This window comes from Tachyglossus aculeatus, chromosome 17, assembly GCF_015852505.1.
Source record: "Tachyglossus aculeatus isolate mTacAcu1 chromosome 17, mTacAcu1.pri, whole genome shotgun sequence".
NCBI classification, from domain to species: domain Eukaryota; kingdom Metazoa; phylum Chordata; class Mammalia; order Monotremata; family Tachyglossidae; genus Tachyglossus; species Tachyglossus aculeatus.
Window position 1 is genome coordinate 41331957 of NC_052082.1, and position 19737 is coordinate 41351693.

Here is a 19737-nt window from a genome sequence, read left to right on the forward strand (position 1 = left end):
CCATTTTCCCTCCTTCCCGGAGCAATGTCCAGAGACATAGTCTACGCTGACATCAAACTTCCCAGGAAAAATCCTACTCCTTCCAGCCTTTCAGCTCCAACTCAAACCCAGGGTGAGTTCATTTCACACTGCTTCATAATCCTTTTGCCTCTAGGATTGGTGTGTATGAGTCTGGTATTGTTGCCTTTCCTTTTTAAACAGAACTGAGGAGAAGGGTGAGTCTGTGTGGCGGGGTGTGGGCTGTTTGGGTGTGTAGACTTATCCAATGAAAAATTCTTAGATCTTGAGCTGGATTGGAAGCAGACAAATTTTTTAGGGAAAACTTGGGTTGAAAATACATTGTTAGTAAAACCTACTCTTTTGGTGAAGCAGCATGGCATAGTGAATAGAGCACAGGCCTGGGTGTTAGAAGGTCACGTGTTCTAATCCTGGCTTCATGACTTGTCTGCTGTGTGACCATGGGCAAGTCACTTCACTTCTCTATGCCTCAGTTCCCTCATCTGTGAAATGGGGATTGAGACTGTGAGCCCCTTGTGGGACAGGGACTGTGTCCAATCTGATTTGTTAGTATCCACTCCAGCGCTTAGTACAGTGCTTGGCACAGAGTAAACGCTTAACAAATGCCACAGTTGTCACTATTAATGAAGAGAGAGCCAGACATTGAACTGCATATACAGCTATACCTCCAATTCACTTAGTCTAAAGGGAGTAAAATAGACACAAAATGGCTTCTTCTGACTTTATGGGGCACACTGGGAAAGTTACTTTCTATGAACATGTTTCAGGAAACATTTCATCGCTAAGTGGGGAGTTGATATATGGAATTCGTTTCCACAGGTGATTGTGTAGCTGAAGATAGTACGAGATTCTTCACCATCATCATACTAATCATTTTCAGTGGCATTTATTGAGCACTTACTATGTGCAGAGCACTGTACTAAGTGCTTGGGAGGGCACAACAGTTTTGGAAGATGGGTTCACTGCCCACAGTGAGCTTACAGTCTAGAGGGGGAATGGCAGACATTAATACAAGTAAATAATTTATAAAATATTATTTAAATATACGTACATAAATTTTGTGGGGTTCATAGACAATGTAGAAGGGAGAGCGAGCCAGGAAAAAGAAGGCTTAATCAGGGAAGGCCTCTTGGTGGAGATCTGATCTAAATAACCTTTGAAGTTGGGGAGAATGGTAATCTGGCATCTTTGGGTGGGGAGGGAGTTCCGGGCTAGGGGGAGGATGTGGGAAAGGGGTTGGTGTTGAGATAATTGAGATGAGGGCACAGTGGGTAAGCTGGCACTAGAGGAGCAAAACATGAGAGCTGGGCTGTAGTAGGAAATCAGGGAGGTGAGGTAGGAGGGGACAAGATGATTGAGTGCTCTAATGTGGATGGTAAGAAATTCCTGTTGCATATTCAGTTATTCATTAAATCCTGTCAATTTGAACATCATGACGTCACTAAAATCCACCCTTTTTCCCCCGATACAAACTGCTAGCATGTTAATCCAAGCACTTCCCCTATCTTGCCTTGATTACTATATCAGCATCTTTGCTGACCTCCCTGCCTGGTGCCTCTCCCCATTCCAGTCCATACTTTACTGCCCGGATCATTCTTCTACAAAAACGCTGAAGCTATGTTTACCACTCCTCAAGAGCCTCCAGTGGTTGCCCATCCACCTCCACATCAAACAGAAACTCTTTGCCATCAGATTTAAAGCATTCAATCACCTTGCCCCCTTCTACGTCACCTCACTACTCTCCTACTACAACCCAGCCCACCCACTTCACTCCTCTAATGCTAATCTTCTCACTGTACCTCAACCTAATATATCTCACTGCTGACCCCTTTTTCACATCCTGCCTCTGGCCTGGAATGCCCTCCCTCTTCATATCTGACAACTACTCTCCCCCACTTCATAGCCTTACTGAAAGCACATCTCCTCCAAGAAGCCTTCCTTGACAAAGCCCTCTTTTCCTTTTCTTCCAATCCCTTCTGTGTTGCCCTGACTAGCTCCCTTTATTCGTCCCCCTTCCCAGCCTCACAGCACTTAAAGTTCATATCTGCAATTTTATTTGTTTATATTAATTAATTAATTAATGATGGCATTTAAGTGCTTACTATGTGCAGATCACTGTTCTAAGCACTGGAGGGAATACAAGGTGATCAGGTTGTCCCACGTGGGGCTCATAGTCTTAATCCCCATTTTACAGATGAGGTAACTGAGGCTGAGAAGTTAAGTGACTTGCAAAAGGTCACACAGCAGACATGTGGTGGAGTCAGGATTTGAACCTTGATTGATCTTTGATGTCTGTCTCCCCTCTTCTAGACTGTGAGCCCCTTGTGGGCAGGGATTGTGTCTCTTTATTGCTAAATTGTACTTTCCAAGTGCTTAGCACAGTGCTCTGCACACAGTAAGAGCTCAGTAAATACGATAGAATGAAAATGAATGAATCCCAAATCCAGCATTGTTAACTACAGTAGCCATCTGTATGGCCCCCCTACAAAGTAAGAACTTAACAAATAACATAATTATTAACATTATTATTAAGGTCCCAGATTTGAGATTTTTGTGTGTTGAAATCACCCTCTAGACTGTAAGCTCACTGTGGGCAGAGAATGTGTCCGTTCATAGTTGTACTCTTCCAAGTGCCTCAGTCATTCTTCATTCAATCATATTTATTGAGTGCTTACTGTGTGCAGAGCACTGTACTAAGCGCTTAGGAAGTACAAGTTGGCAACATATAGAGATGGTCCCTACCCAACAACGGGCTCACAGTCTAGAAGGGGGAGACAGACAACAAAACAAAGCATATCATTCATGGTATCTGTTAAGTGCTTATTATGTGTCAAACACTATTCTAAGCACTGGTGTAGATAGAAGTTAATCAGGTTGGACCCAGTCCCTGACCTACACAAGGTTCACAGTCTATGCGAGAGAACAAATATTGAATCCCCATTTTGCAGCTGAGCAAACTGAGACCCAGAGAAGTGAAGTGACCCGCTCAAGGTTACCCAGTAGACAGGGGTGGAGCCGGGATGGGAACCCCGGTCCTCTGGCTCCCGGGTCTATGTTTTATTCTCTAGGCCACACTGATTTATCATGATTATTATTTTTCCTCCACATCTCCTTCCCTACAACAAGCTCGTTCTTTTGCTTTGGGAATTAAAAAGAAAAACAAAACACGATTGCTAAAGGAAGCCCCCCAATACACACACAAACACACACCCCATTAACCCCCAACTCTTTCCTGGCTCCCAGGCTCAATGTTTGGTTTTATCTGTGAACTACTACATAGTTCATAGCCTCATACAGTGCTCTGAGCACAGTAAATGTTCAATAAATACGATTGACTGGTTCCTGCCTTTCCCCAAAATTTACTTGTGAACAACATCGTTTATCAAAACAAATAATAACTGAGGAATTAAAAACTCTTGTGTATTATATAGTACATAGTTTCTTCCCGGTTTGTGTCTGGTTTTCCTGACTGAGCTTGGGTTTGCCATAAACAGTTCCTATGGAAAACTTCATTCATTCATTCAATCGTATTACTGAGGGCTTACTGTGTGCAGAGTACTGTACTAAAGACTTGGAAAGTACAATTCGGCAACAGGGACAATCCCTACCGAACAACAGGTTCACAGTCTAGAAGGGATGGATTCACAGTCTAGATTTGACTCTCCACCAGTATTCCCTGCCGCGTCTAAGAGATGTCAGCCTTTCCACTTCTATTTTTGAGCTGTACTCATTAATTCCAATCTATCCATTTTTTCCAGCCATATTCCCAACATAGCCAACACTGGGTTTATAATGATATATTTTTAATGAATTTGTTAAATGCTTACTATGTGCCAGGTACCATACTAAGCACAGGTTGTGACAAAGTCCCTGTCCCACAGTTTTAATCCCCACTTGGCAGATAGGGAACTGAAGAACAGAGAAGTTAGGTGACTTGCCCAAAGTCACACAGCAAGCAAGAGGCAGAGCCCCTCTAATAATTGCATAATTTGTTAAGCGCTTCCTGCAGACCAAACATTGTACTAAGTGCTGAGGTCTTGTCTTATGCCGTCGAGTCGTTTCCGACTCATAGCGACACCACGGACATATCTCTCCCAGAACGCCCGCTCTCCATCTGCAATTGTTCTGGTAGTGAATCCATAGAGTTTTCTTGGTAAAAATCCTGAAATGGCTTACCATTGCCACCTTCCATGCAGTGGACTCAAGTCTCCACCCTTGTCTCGCTCCCATGAGTCTACTGCCCAGCGTGGGGGAGTTTTGACTTATAGCAGATTGCCTTCCACTCGCTAACCACTGGGCAAGCTAGGAATGGAATGGGTAAGGTAGCAGCAAGGCCTAGAGGAAATAATATTCATTCAATCGTATTTATTGAGTGCTTACTGTATGCAGAGCACTGTACTAAGCGCTTGGGAATTACAAGTTGGCAACATATAGAGATGGTCCCTACCCAACAGTGGGCTAATATAAGCCTGGGAGTCAGGTGACCTGGGTTCTAATCCCAGCTCTGTCACTTTTCTGCGGTGGTACCTTGGACAAATCACTTAACTTCGCTGTGCCTCAGTTATCTCATCTGTGAATGCAGATTTAGACTGTGAGCCCCATGTGGGATAGGGACTGTGGCCAATCTGATTATCCGTATCTACTCCAGCATTTAGCACAGTGCCTTGCACCTAGTAAACTCTTAATACCATTTAAAAAATAGATGGAAGGGCTGAGAGACCTGGAGTGGAAAACTTAAATAACACTTAAAGCCACAGAGAAGTCTAATAATGATATTTACTCAGTGCTCACCAGGTGCAGTGCAAACATTAACTGTAACTTCCCCTTTTACTGAGCCCCACCAATGATTTTAAGTAAATAGAGGCACTTGACTTCCCTTAGCTCTCCCTGCAGGGGTTTGGGGAAAACACACTTTATGGTGGTGGAGAAATGTCCCTGGAGGTCTAATTATGCAAATCCCTAAAGCAGATTCATATCAGGAGCTCCTCTGCCTCAGAGATGAGGGACCCAGAAGGATAGATACAACTGAATACCTAATAATAATGTTGGTATTTGTTAAGCACTTACTATGTGCAAAGAACTGTTCTAAGCACTGGGATAGATACAAGGTAATCAGGTTGTCCCACGTGGGGCTCCCAGTCTTCACCTCCATTTTCCAGATAAGGGAACTGAGGCCCAAAGAAGTGAAGTGATTTGCCCAAAGTCACACAGCTGACAAGTGGCGGAGCCGGGATTTGAACCCATGACCTCTGACTCCAAAGCTTGTGCCCTTTCCGCTGAGCCACGCTGCTTCCCCAGTGAACTTCCCCTGCAGAAGCAGCATGGGTCAGTGGGTAGAGCATGAGTCTGGGAGTCTAAAGGACCTGGAGTCTAATCTCTGCTCCACCACATAATAATAATGATAATGATGGTATTTGTTAAGTGCTTACTATGTGCTGAGCACTGTTCTAAGCGCTGGGGTAGATACAAGGTAATCAGCTCGTCCCATGTGGGGCTCACAGTCTTAATCCCCATTTTACAGATGAGGTAATTGAGGCACAGAGAAGTCAAGTGACTTGCCCAAAGTCACACAGCTGATCAGTGGCGGAAGCAGGATCAGAACCCACGACCTCTGAGTCCCAAGCCCGGGCTCTTTCCACGCTGCTTGTTTTCTGTGTGACCTTGGGTAAGTCACTTAACTTCTCTGGGCCTCAGTTACCTCATCTGCACAATGAGGATTCATTCATTCATTCAATCAATCGTATTTATTGAGTGCTTACTGTGTGCAGAGCACTGTACTAAGCGCTTGGGAAGTACAAGTTGGCAACATATAGAAATGATCCCTACCCAACAGTGGGCTCACAGTCTAGAAGGGGGAGACAGAGAACAAAACAAAACATATTAACAAAATAGAATAAATATGTACAAATAAAATAGAGTAATAACTACGTACAAACATATATACATATATACAGGTGCTGTGGGGTGGGGAAGGAGGTAAGGCGGTGGGGATGGGGAGGGGGAGAGGAAGGAGAGGGCTCAGTCTGGGAAGGCCTGGGAAGGCTCAGTCTGGGACGATTAAGAGTTCAAGCGCCATGTGGGACAGGGACTGTGTCCAACCTGATTAACTTGTATCTTTCCCAGTGCTTAAACAGTGCTTGGCACATAGTAAGCACTTAATGAGTACCATTATTACTATTATTATTATTATTCATTGGATCAAAGGAGTCTAGTTGTGATCATGCCATCAGTCCAGCGCTCCAGAGGGCAAGAAAGTTCTTGCCTTTCTGGCTACTGTTGTGGCTAGGTCAAAGTCTGTTGGCAGCCCCAGAGCTCTGAGGCTTGGTGCCGGGTAGAACACAGGATCGCTGTCAGCAGCAAGAGGCCCAGAGAAGCAGGTAGATAGTGGGGTTCAATGCAGAGCATCCTGGAGGGGAGTTAGCAACTATGGAGAGAGTCAGCCTGGAATGGGTGTCTCCATGCTGAGCTTGCACATAGTAAACGCTTAACAAATACCATTTAAAAAATAAACGGAAGGGCTGAGAGACCTGGAATGGAAAACTTAAATAACACTTGAAGCCTTGTAGCACACTTAAGGTAAATAACACTTGAACACTTGTAGCACACAGTAAACATTCAATAAATACAATTGATTGATTGATTGAATGCTCTTCTCCCTCCTTAAAAATAGTCAGCAACAACAATGCCCTTGAAGAACTTAATGAAGCACATATCTCTTAGCATTTCAATCCGTCAATCAATCACATTTATTGAGCACTTACTGTGTGCAGAGCACTGTACTAAGCTCTTGGGAAGATACAGTACAACAGAGTTGGTACACACATTCCCTGCCCACAGCAAGCTTGCAGTCTAAAAGGAGAGGCAGACGTTACTATAAATTAATAATTTATGGTTATGCACATATGTGCTGCGGGAATGAGGGAGGGTTGAGTAAAGGGAGCAAACTGGGGTGATTGCAGAAGGGACTGTGGGAGAAGAGGGAATGAGGGCTTAGTCAGGGGAGGCTCCTTGGAGGAGATGTGCTTACAATAAGGCTTTGAGTCAGATGTGAAGAGGGAGGATGTGGCTGAGGGGTCGGCTGTGAGATAGATGAGACTGAGGTAGAGTGAGAAGGCTAGCATTAGAGGAGTGAAGTGTGCAGTAGGAAAGCATTCATTCATTCAATCGTATTTATTGAGCACTTACTGTGTGCAGAACACTGTACTAAGCGCTTGGGAAGTGAAGTAGGAGGGGGCAAGGTGATTGAGTGCTTTAAAGTGGATAGGAAGGCGTTTGACTGTAATTCTTTCCAGTGCTGAAATTCTTCCTCTACTAAGCACAGGGGATGCTGGATTTAGGACACTGGTGACAAAAACTGATCTTTAATATCGATCTCCCATTGAGATCGTGAACCCCATGTGGGACAGGGACTGTATCCAAACTGATTAGCTTGTATCTACCCCACATAGTCTGGCACATAGTAAGTGCTTAACAGTTACCACAATAAGTAGTAGTAGTAGAAGCAACGGTAAATGCGATTTAAAAAGTGCTGTGTGTGGTGTACTGAACTAAACACTTGGAGAGTAGACAGAGGTGGAAATTAAGTATTGTTCCTGCCCCTCAGGGTGTTTACAATCTGAGAATGAAAGGGGAGAGGGACTGGTGATAGACACATACATAAGGATGAAACAATATAAACTCAGAAGATATATGAAAGAGAAGGATAATGATGCATACAGCGAGATAGAGCACCGTGGCTTTTTTTTATGGTATTTGTTAAGCACGTACTATGTGCCAGGCACTAAGGGCTGGGGGAGATTCTAGCTAATCAAGTTGGAAACAGTCCCTGTCCCAAATGGGGCTCACAGCACTAATCCCCATTTTATAGATGAGGTAACTGAGGCCCAGAGAATTTAAGTGACTCTCCTAAGGTCACAAAGCAGACAAGAGGTGGAGGAGGGATTAGAATCTAGATCGAGAAGTTGGTGCTGTTCTCTGCTCAACCAGCTGTATAAGAAGCAGGTTATTAATAACTGAGATGCGCAGAACAAACCGGAGCAAACAGCTTCTTGCCATAATTGACAACTGTGGTTTGGGGTGTGTGTGTGTGTGTTTGTGTGTGTGTGTGTGTGTGTGTGTGTGTGTGTGTGTGTGTGTGTACACACTAGGTCCTTGGACATTCAGTCTGAATATTCAGTTTCAATTCTATGATAAAAAAAATTTCAGGGCACAAGGTTTTTTAACGGGAGCATTAAGATTGTTTATTCTGCCTCCGGCTCTGTACCCTAAAAAGCAATAATGATTACAATTAGTCCCTGAAAAGCACTTGGGCAAGGAGTATCTTCATGTATTTATTAGTGGTCCCATGCTGGGCCCCGTACAAACCTTCAATCTCAGCTGTTCTATTTTAAGCACATTGGGGAAGTTAAGCCAGTGTTTATACACAATGCATAAGCAGATGATACTTTCACCTCCACAGAAAGTGTCTGAACAGGAAACAGGTTGAGATTTTGCTCTGGTTCACAATCAGCCCCAGAGCACCAGAGCACGGTTCAGGGGAGGTATGCTGTGGGGATAACTCTGCTCTGAGAGGCTGATCATCCCCTAGCAGGGCTGGGATGAGCCATTCTGAGCCCAGGGAGCCCCCCAGCTCCACTCCATCCAGACTGGCATAGTGGGTAGAGCACAAGACTGGGAGTCAGAAGGTCACGGGTTCTAATCCCGGCTCTGCCCCTTGTCTGCTGTGGAAACTTGGGCAAGTCACTTAACTTATCTGTGCCTCAGTTACTTCATCTGTAAAATGGAGATTGAGACTGTGAGCCCCACATGGGACAGGGACTGTGTCCAACCCGATTTGCTTGTATCCACTCCAGTGCCTAGTACAGTTCCTGGCACCTAGTAAGTGCTTAACAAATGCCGTAATTATTATTATTATCAAAACTAGTTCCTCTCTCCCTGAGGCCTGCTAATGTCTCCCCAGCCCTCACCTGTGTCCCAGGTACGAGTCAATGAATCGTATTTCTTGAGCGCTTACTGTGTGCAGAACACTGTACTAAGTGTTTGGGAGAGTAAAATATAACAATAAATGGACACTTTCCCTGCCCACAACGAGCTTACAGTCTAGAGGGGGCCGGGCAAAGATGAAGGTAGCAGCACAGACAGAAGATGCAGGTGGGCAGTGGAGGCCTGTCTCAATGACAAGAGCCAAGAAGCATAAGTGACTTAAGGTGGCAGAAGGGAGACTGGGTGGTACAAATACATCCCTATGGCAGAGCATCTAATCATGATTGTTGTATTTGTAGTGGTTTTTATGTGCTAAGCATTCTGCTAAGGACTGGGAAATATTGAAGATAGATCAGAACCATTCTCTTTCCTACATGGAGTTCATAGTCTAAGGGGTAGCAGGGAGAGTAGGTACTGAATCCCCATTTTACAGATGAGGAAACTGAGGCACAGAACAGTTAAGTGGCTTGCCCAAGATAAGACAATCAGCAAGTGGCAGAGCCAGGATTAGAACCCAGATCCTCTAACTCCTCAGCCCGTGCCCGCTCCACTAGTCCACGCTGTTTCTCCCCACATCCACCTTAGTTGCTGTGCCCTCAGCCACACCCTGTTGAGTAGCAAGAAGCAGTGTTGCCTAGTGGATAGAGCATGATCCTGGAAAGCAGAAGGATCTGGCTTCTAATCCCCACTCCACCACTTGTCTGCTGTGTGATCAAGGCAATTTACTTCTCTGTGTCTCGGTTCCCTCATCTGAAAACTGGAAGTTAAGACTGTGAGCCCTGCGTGGGACAGGGACTGGGTCCAAACGGACTGTTTTGTACTAACCCCAGCCCGTGGAACAGTGCCTGACACTTATTAAGTGCTTAAAACATTCCGCAACTATTATCATTACTATTAAGCACTTACTATGTGTCAGGCAGTGTTCTAAGCACTGGAACAGATAATAATAATAATAGTAATAATGGCATTTGTTAAGCGCTTACTATGTGCAAAGCACTGTTCTAAGAGCTGGGGAGGATACAAGGTGATTAGTTTGTCCCATGTGAGGCTCACAGTCTTAATCCCCATTTTACAGATGAGGGAACTAAGGCACAGAGAAGTGAGGTGACTTGCCCAAGGTCACACAGCTGACAAGCGGCGGAGCTGGGATTAGAACCCACGACCTCTGACTCCCAAGCCTGGGCTCTTTCCACTTAGCCACGCTGCTTCCCCATCTTATCAGGTTGGAAAGAGTCCCTGTCTCTCATGGGGCTCACAAAGTAGGGGCGCGTAGTATTTAATCTACACTTTACAGTTGAGGAAACTCTGGCACAGAGAAGCTAAGTGACTTGCCCAAAGTCACATGGCAAGGAATTGGAAGAGCCAGATTTAGAGCCCAGGTCCTTTTACTCCCAGCTCCATGCTCTTTCCGGTAGGCCAAGCTGTCTCCTCGGTTGTGTTTCCAACGAAATGTCGTTTGTTACAGATTCCCTTCAATCCGGGCAGAGGCTCAGAGCAGCCTTGAAATTGGCATGTGCTATGATCGTTCTCCTCCTGATAGCAGTGATCGCTCTGAGCATTTTAGGTAAGTGCAAGGGTGGGTGGGCAGCCCCACTACTCATCTCCTACCCAACCAGGACTTGGTCTGAAATTAGCAGAGGGCAGATTCCCCCCAGACAGTGCTGGGACACAAAGAGATCCAGGAGTTATGGAAGACGTCGGGGGCAGCTGCCAAAGATGGTGGCCACGCCCTTGGTAGCTAGGGAAAAGGCTGGTGGCCAGGATGACTTGGTTATGGGGCTGTTGGCAGCGGCAGGGGCTGTGGTGAGGACACCCCATCCTGCAAAGCGGTGTTGTCGTGCTACACTGTGTGCCTGAAACACGCCCTGAGGGCCTCACTTGCTGTGTGGAATATCCTTTTGGCCCTGTCTGGAGGAGGTAGAAGAGGAGGCAGCGGGTCGATGGAGTTTGAGCTGGGCCTGCCCTTAGAGATGTTCATCCTGGGATCCAGGAAAGGTTGTTCTGGTTTCAGAGACCCGAGACCTGCTCACCTCCTTTCTCTTCCCAGCGGTGCCCAGACGACGAACGTGCCCAGCAGAATGGAAGATGTACCGAGGGCAATGCTATTGGTTTTCCAAAAACAGTGAAAAGAAAACTTGGGACCAGAGCACCGCATTCTGTGCAGAGAAGAAGTCAAATCTGGCAAAGATTCAGAACATATGTGATGTGGTGAGGGATGAAACTTGGAGCTAAGAGTCTCCTGGGGCTGAGGAGTGTGGGTTTGACCTGTGTGTTTACCAAGAGTCCCCACGCAGAATTCAGTGCCCATCCAGGATGGAGTCCGCTGTGGGCCCTGGATCCCCCACTAAAACAGGAAATAGCCAATGTAATTTCTGGGAGGATCAAAAATGAGATGCTTGGAGCATCTCAGGGGAACACTATAGACCAACTATTGTTCCCCAGCCAGAGAAGCAGTGTGGCCTAGTGGAAAGAGCACATGGGCTTGGGACTCAGAGGATGTGAGTTCTAATCCTGGCTCTGCCACATGTCTGCTGCATGACCTTGGACAATTCACTTCTCTGTGCCTCACTTACCTCATCTGTAAAAAGGGGATTAAGACTGTAAATCAGTCCAGCCTGATTACCTTGTAACTACCCCTGCACTTAGAACAGTGCTTGGCACGTAGTAAGTGCTTAACAAATACCACAATTGTTATTACTATTATTATCTTTATTAGGGTTCAGGACTAAGAGAAGGCAACTCCTTTCCCTTCCCACTTCCACGAGCTGGTACACATTTTAGGCATAAACCCTACTTTGCTCACAAACACAGGCTCTTTTCTAAGACATAACCCTGGGCTGTTCCTGCCTGGGAGGACTAATGGTATATTGTCCACTATGTCCATTGACAGATCCCACCCTATCTAGGGCCCCTGCCCTCATTCCCATCCTACACCCTCAAGGACAGATATATGTGAATCCTGGAATAGACTTTATGGTTAACATTGCAACCAGTCCCAGAGAAAAAGGAATGAGAGTCAGGAAAAGGTAAGTGGGTCGGGTGGCAGAAGGAGAAGGGAAGGGAGGGTCTTTCATGGCTCAGTGGTCACATGGGAGCACACACACACGTGCGCACAGGTGTATGCAGTTAACACACAGAGAGAGCAATGGAAGTAGAGAAGAGGGAAGGAGAAGCAGTGGGGCCTAATGGTTAGAGCTTGGGCCCGAGAGTCAGAAGGACCTGGGTTCTGATTACATTTCTGCCACTTGTCTGCTGTACAATCATGGGCAAGTCACTTAACTTCTCTGGGCCTCATTTATCTCATCTGTAAAATGGGGGTTAAGAGCGTGAACCCCATGTGGGACAGGGACTGTGTCCAACCTGATTAACTTTTATCTACCCAAAAACTTGGGAGAGAGTTGAAGGCCAAGTTGGGGATGATGGAGGCATCTTTGAAGTTCTGTGGTATGTCCTTGGGTTTGCAACGTTGAAATGTTCATTCATTCATTCAACTGTATTTATTGAGCACTTACCGTGTGCAAAACACTGTACTAAGCGCTTGGGAGAGTACAGTAATAATAATAATCATAATAATGATGGCATTTATTAGGCACTATGTGCAAAGCACTGTTCTAAGTACTGGGGAGGTTACGAGGTGATCACGTTGTCCCACATGGGGCTCACAGTCATAATCCCCATTTTCCAGATGAGATAACTGAGGCACAGAGAAGTTAAATAACTTGCCCAAGGTCACACAGCTGACAATTGGTGGAGTCAGGATTTGAACCCATGACCTCTGACTCCAAAGCCCGGGTTCTTTCCCACTGAGACACACTGCTTCACTGTTTATAACAGTATAACATCAGTCACATTCCCTAACGACAATTAGCTCACAGTCTGGAGGGGGAGACAGACATTAATAAAAATAAATAGATAGATAAATAAATCATTTATATATATATATATTTTTATATATATATATATATATATATATATATATATATATATATATATATATATATGCATAGCTGCCATGGGGAAATATCTATGCAGTCATCTGCTCACGAACACCTTCCCTGATTTGAGACCTCAGCAGGCATGAAATGTGATCTGAGGGCAGGCAAGAGTCAGGAATGGAGCCTCATTTTAAACAGATATTTGGAGATGATACAAACAGCACAGCAGGTAGAATTAGAACAATGCCAGACCCTTCAGATAACAAGTGCACAATCTCACAAAAGTCGATTTTGACACATGCACAGTGAGGTTGGGATTATCTGATGTGCATCAGTTTTCTCAGCGACACAAGATACAGCAGTGTCCCTGTTCATCAGAAGCGTCCCCTTTCAAACCACAAGAGCTAAACCTGTACACACACGCACATATACACACACAACTGGGCATACATGGGGAGAGAGAATCCCAGGGTCTTTAGTTTGCTACAGTTTCCCCTAAAATAGAGCATTCAAGGGACTGGAGAGAGAACGGTCCCTTACCTATCTTACCTGTCCCAGATCAGATTGGGAGCTGATTCATTAGGAATCCATCACTGATGGACTGGGAAACAAAGGTTCCTGCAGGGGAGCTTAGGGAATGAACCAGTGTCACTTGATAGCCTTCTATCAGTTGTACCCACCCAAGTGTGGAATATTTCCTAGTGAGGACCAGGGCTTTAGCTCGGGAGCTCTTTCTCAGTCTGCTGTCCAATACCTGCCTTCCCTGCATCGCTCAGTATCCAGATGCCCCTGTCTTCACCCTCCCATTCCCTGCTTGACTATCACAAACAGGGAGGCAGTGGAAAGAGCAATGGGCTCTAATTCTAGCTCGGCCACGTCTGCCGTGTGACCTTGGGGAAGTCACTTAACTTCTATGCCTCTCAGTTCTCTCAACTGTAAAATGGAGATTCAATATCTGTTCCCCCTCCTTTTTAGATGGTGAGCCCCATGTGGGACATGGACTGTGTCCAACTTGATTATCTTGTATCTATCCCAGTGCTCAGTACAGTGCCTGGCACAGAAGAAGTGCTTAACAAATACCATTTCAAAAAAACACAAAACATCCACCACTTGTGCAGGAATCATTACTGCCCTGAGAATTAAGGTCTGAAATCTGCTGGTGATGGGAGGAGCTGGAGAGGTGTTAGATGAAGAGTTAGGGATAGGGAACTGGTTGTTTTCTCCTGGGTCCACGTAACTATTTCAGAGACCCTGTCTGAGCAGAAGGAAGTCTCCAGAGTCTTATGGTTCCACATGCCTTCCAATGTCCCCTCTCCAGGGCTTCCTGTGGTCACAGATCCCAACCTCAAAGTATTATTGGATTGGGCTGCACATTCCGAGACCTGGGGGCAACTGGACCTGGTTGGATGGCTCTGCCCTAGACTGGAACCTGTGAGTATTTCCTGGAGTTTAATCTCTGATCGGGGAGGTGGGAATGACTGTCCGTTACCACGGGCTTCACGTGCCAGTTTCCTCTGTCCTTCCCTGGTCCCTGGGGCCTGCTCCCCTGAGAACCTTGCAGCTCTTCTCCTGCTCTGAGGGGCTACTGATCCTGCTGGGGTCAGCAGTGACAGTGACCCTGCCCACTCCAGGGCTCTGGGCCAGGACACAGACTGGATGGGGCTCAGTAATAATAATAATAATAATAATAATAATAGCATTTATTAAGCGCTTACTTTGTGCAAAGCACTGTTCTAAGCGCTGGGGAGGTTACAAGGTGATCAGATTGTCCCATGGGGGCTCACAGTCTTCATCCCCATTTTACAGATGAGGTAACTGAGGCCCAGTGAAGTGACTTGCCCAAAGTCACACAGCTGACAACTGGCGGAGCTGGGATTTGAACCCATGACCTCTGACTCCAAAGCCCATGCTCTTTCCAATGAGCCACACTGCTTCAGTACCCACAGGTCCTCCCTGATTGGCACAGTGCCAGGGGGCAAGAGCCACCAGCAAACCCACAAAGCATTCCAGTCCCCAGGGAGAGTGAGAGAGGATTGAGTGGGACACAGCCTCCTGCCAGACACTTCCAGGGATGGGATTAGTGTCCCTAGTGGGACACAGCCTCCTGCCAGACATTTCCAGGGACGGGATTAGTGTCCCTGTCACATTTCCTCTCAGAGTCGTAGCTAAAGGCACAGCCCCACCTCCTCCACCCGGCCTGGCTCCATTCCCAAATCAACACCAACCCCTCTGTGATCCCCAAACTTGTCACCTCAACCCCAGAATTCCAGGAGAAACTGCTTCTTTCCCCCCAACCCCACCCCACCGCTCAACCCTGTCCTCCATGACTCCCTCTGCTCTACCAAACCTTGGCTGAAGCAGCAGCTCAGCTGCCCTGGGGCTCCCTCCATCCCTGACTCTCTGCACCAAACCCCTGACTGGACACCTAGAGCCGGAAGCAGGGGACAATGGACTTCAACAGATTCCATGTCAGTCATCGAAAATCATTTTCTTTCACTCAATTACTTCTCCTCCCACCATCTAAACTCGCTTATTTCTTACTAAAACCTAGCCCTCAGACTTCACTCCACTAAGACCATCGTTCTCATTGTATCTCAGTCTCTTCTCTCTTGCCACTGACTCATTCATTCATTCAATCGTATTTATTGAGCGCTTACTGTGTGCAGAACACTGTACTAAGTGCTTGGGAAGTACAATTGGGCAACATATAGAGATGGTCCCTACCCAATAACGGGCTCACAGTCTAGAAGGGGGAGACAGACAAGAAAACAAAACATGTAGACAGATGTCTTTGCTCACATCCCCACTCTGGCCTGGAATTCCCTCCTTCTTCATATCTGACAGGCCACCACTCTCCCCACCTTCAAAGCCTTATGAAAATCACATCTCCTCCTGGAGGCCTTTCCCAACTAAGCCCTCATTTCCCCTACTTCCTCTCCCTTCTGCATTGCCTCCGCACGTGGATTTGTACTGTTTAAGCATCTGATAGTCACCTTACTCCCAGCCCCACAGCATTTATTCAATTCATTCGATTGCATTTATTGAGCGCTTACTGTGCACGGAGCACTGTACTAAGCGCTTGGATAATAATGGTGTTTGCCAAGCACTGTTCTAAGCACCGGGGTAGATACAAGGTAATCAGGTTGTCCCACCTGGGGCTCACAGCCTTAATCCCCATTTTACAGATGGGGTAACTGAGGCACAGAGGAGTTAAGTGACTTGCCCCAAGTCACACAGCTGACAAGTGGTGGAGCCAGGATTAGAAGCCATGACTTCTAGCTCTCAAGCCCGTGCTCTTTCCACTGAGCCACACTGCCGTATGTACAGCACTTATGTACATACCCGTAATTTATTTTAGTGACTACTTCCCCTTTTAGACTGAAAGTTCCTTGTGGGCAAGGAATTTGTCTACCAATAAAGTTGATTGTACTCTCCCAAACACTTAGTACAGTGCTCAAGCACTTAGTACAGTGCTCTGCACACAGTGAGCACTCAATAAATACAATTGACTGACTGCTCTGAGAAACAGTGCTCAATAAATAACATTGATTGACTTATTGAAAGTGAATTTGAGACTTTGTTTTGCAAATTTTCCAGGGAAGTAATCCTCCTTTCCACTAGCCCAGCCTTCCTCTGTATCTTCCTGAACTCCTGTATCCATCCCCCAAAATTCCTCTCCTGGCTTCCTCTGTCCCTCTACAACAAGCACAAACTCCTCACCAACTCCTCCCCAGCTCATGTGCTCTCAAATTAATCTTCTTTCTGTCCATCACTGTATACTCCTCCACCTCCATTCCTTGTTCACACCCTTCACCCAAAATCTGACAGACCCCAGAGTTTTCCACATTTAAATCCCTTCTAAAATTCCACCTCCCCCAGCAAGTCTTCTCCGCTTAATTCCCAACACCCTGAGTTCTACAAATCCAGCAATCCCTAGCTCTTATATTCTTATTTAATCCATTCTGAGCACTGAGTGTTCTCTGACTGCTGGAAGAGAAGTTCCTGGGCCCAATTCCTAGAGACTTTGCCCCAACTCCTAGAAACCCCCCTCCAATCCAGAAGGCGGGAAGGAGGAGGGGAGGAGATAGACAAGGGTAAAATCCCTTTCCCCAGACACTGGCCAAGGAAGAGATGGAGAAACGGTAACAAAGCCTCTTCTAGCCAAGTCCACCTCAGTCTCCCGTTCCCTGGATCTCTGGGCTGAATGAATAAGGATCTGCTTTCAGCAAACCCCTCTGCTCCCACAGATACAGACCCAAGAAAAAGAACACAGCCAAAATGGAAAAGAATGGAGAGGCCATTTATTACATTGGGTTTAGGCCCACTGCCTGATTTCACTTAGAGTCCAATATTTTGGTTTTCTTGGCTGTGGTCATGGGCTTTTTGGGGGGCCATTGTACACACTGACAGAGATTTTCTCCTTCTCTGCACAGGCTCCAGGTTAAAGACTCAGCTGGAAACAACACATGTGCTGTGCTCTCAAGGAATGGGATTTATTCTGAAAACTTTAAGGTTGAAAATGCCTGGATCTGCCAGAAGTAGTATGACCCCCTGAGCCCAAGGGAGGTTCCTGCTCCTTGGCCCTGTGTCTGAAGGGGATGCATGGACAGCATGTGCCCTCCCTCTGATCCCCGATGTCCCAGCATAGCCTGGGGCTTGGTGGGGGGGGACAGAGAATATCATCTGGGTTCTTTCTTTTCATTCTGTAGCTGAGTAGGGTGGTAACTAAAGGAAACAAATTGCCCTTGGAGGAGGAGGAAGAGGAGGAGGAAGAGAGAATTGCATTTCCAACCCCATTCCTCCCTCCCTCCCTGGCATTGGTGGGAGGAGTCTGAATCTTGAGGAAGAGAAGTATCCAAACTCAGCTTCTCGAGTTCTCCCAGCTCTATCTACAATGTCCCCTGGGCCAATTGATGACTCCTCAGTGGACACATCTACCCTAAGGACCTTGCGGGATGGTTTGCTAAAGTGAAGAGAGCTTTCAGAGCCAGCCTATGACTAGGAGAGCAAGACCTAGCAGCCACATTTTCAGTCCAATAAAAGGAGCTTGCAAACCCGGGTTTCACAATTCACCTGGGATCCCAAGGCTGAGCTTGTCATCATGCAATACTTCCGATTGGCCTGGGAGTCTATCTGATTGACAGCTGCTGCCCTGGACTGAAATCAACCCCGTGTGTCTCTGGGCTCTGCTGCCAGTGAGCCTGCACACTGGGATCTGCCCTAAGGATCTCCAAGCCGGCAGCGGAGAGGGGCTGGAAAATCCAAAAGACCGTCTCTGACGGTGACATCGATGTTCCTCAGCTGAGATAAGTGACAGGATGAGTGTGCTCTATCTGACCTGTCCACGATGCCCTGCGATTACTCTCATGTCACTGATGCTGTCGGCATGGCTTGTCTTGAGTAGAAACGTAGCCAGAACCAAGTTTCCAGAAGAAACTTTCCCCAAAAACGCTCTTGTCTTATATGGATCACCGAAGTCCTGGTTAACTTAAGACGTTATGGCATTTACACACGTCAAATGAAAACAAGGATTATTATTGAAATTGCCCAGCTGGAGTTACCCTAACAAATACTTTCTACTAAAGGTACCTTTCCGTTTCTGCCATGAGTGTACTGTTTCACCTAGATGATGTATACTGGCCGTTATTTGTGCTGAGATCTGAGGGGCTGGAATAACTATCATTCATTCGATCGTATTTATTGAGTGCTTACTGTGTGCCAAGAACAATTGTACGTTCTGCTCTTGCCTCTTAATCACCAGGTCCAGAGCGTCAAAGCTCTGGTTTGTCCTCAGTCCGTGTCCCAGAACGCTATGGGTCATTAATCTGCTCCTGTGCTGGGCGTACTCCAACCCAAACAGGGAAATCCAAGCATTTAAATTGATCAAGAGTGGCAGAAGAGTCTGAAGAGGGGTACGAGACTGACCAGCTCCAACTCCACAAAATATTTTATAATATAAAATGGCCTAACACATGAACCATTCTGGACCATTCCCAGACAAACAGTGGCATGCAATTAGTGAAAAAAGAACAGAACAAGTCAAGAGATCTGGTTAGAAAATCTAGAAAAGTCTAGAAAATCCAGGTCCTGCCACTTGCCTGATGTGTGCCCTTGGGCAAGTCACTTTATTTCTCTGAGCTTGGTACTTGCATCTCCTGGTTAGGCTGTGAGCCCCGTGTGGGACAGGGACTGACCTGATTATCTTGTATTTACCCCAGTGTTTGGCCTATAGTAAGTACTTGACAAATAGTACAATTTCCAAGGGAGATACCATCCTTGAAAACCCCCCGGTGTCATGCACCTCTCGGAAGCGGCTGCAGGAATTATTTCCACCTGTTGCCAGGCAATGAGAGCTGTTGTGACCTGGAATTCAGGGGTCTAAGGGACAACAAATAATAATAGGGAAAACCAAACAAACTTTGCATATCCGTGTGCCAAACGCTGTTCTAAGCACTAGGGTAAATACAAGTTTATCAGATAGGACACAGTCCCTGTCCGACATGGGTCATGTATTTGAAGTAGAAGGCAGACCAGGTATTGAATCCTCATTTTACAGATAAAAAAACTGAAGACCAGGGACATTAAGTGGCTTGACCAAGATCACATAGCAATTGCAGAGTTAGAATTAGAATACAGGTCCTCTGACTCTCAGGCCTGTGCTCTTTCCACTATACCACACTGCTTCATTTCTTATTACTGGCTGCAAAGCACGGTGCTACAAACATGCCCCATTTACAATCTAATGGGGGAGACGGTTAGGCACAAAGGTTTTTACGTATAGAGGGAGCAGGAGAATGTAAAA

General features: G+C 46.2%; 1 protein-coding gene across 1 annotated transcript; it reads left to right on the forward strand.

The window, feature by feature from the left end:
- On the forward strand, positions 1-18538 carry LOC119939734 (killer cell lectin-like receptor subfamily B member 1B allele B). Its single transcript, XM_038759921.1, has 5 exons — positions 1-112; positions 10466-10564; positions 11048-11208; positions 14254-14366; positions 17369-18538. Exons 1-5 carry the CDS (start codon positions 25-27, stop codon positions 17475-17477), a joined length of 570 nt encoding a protein of 189 aa, XP_038615849.1. The 5' UTR covers positions 1-24; the 3' UTR covers positions 17478-18538.
- Positions 18539-19737: the final 1199 nt, after the last annotated feature.

What these genes read in the sequence shown, in the direction of transcription:
- LOC119939734 (XM_038759921.1), top strand. Translation starts at nt 25, where the DNA reads ATGTCCAGAGACATAGTCTACGCTGACATCAAACTTCCCAGGAAAAAT. An exon ending in AGCTCCAACTCAAACCCAGG is followed by an intron (nt 113 to 10,465) that starts GTGAGTTCATTT and finishes CGTTTGTTACAG; the next exon opens with ATTCCCTTCAATCCGGGCAG. An exon ending in TCTGCCCTAGACTGGAACCT is followed by an intron (nt 14,367 to 17,368) that starts GTGAGTATTTCC and finishes TTCTCTGCACAG; the next exon opens with GCTCCAGGTTAAAGACTCAG.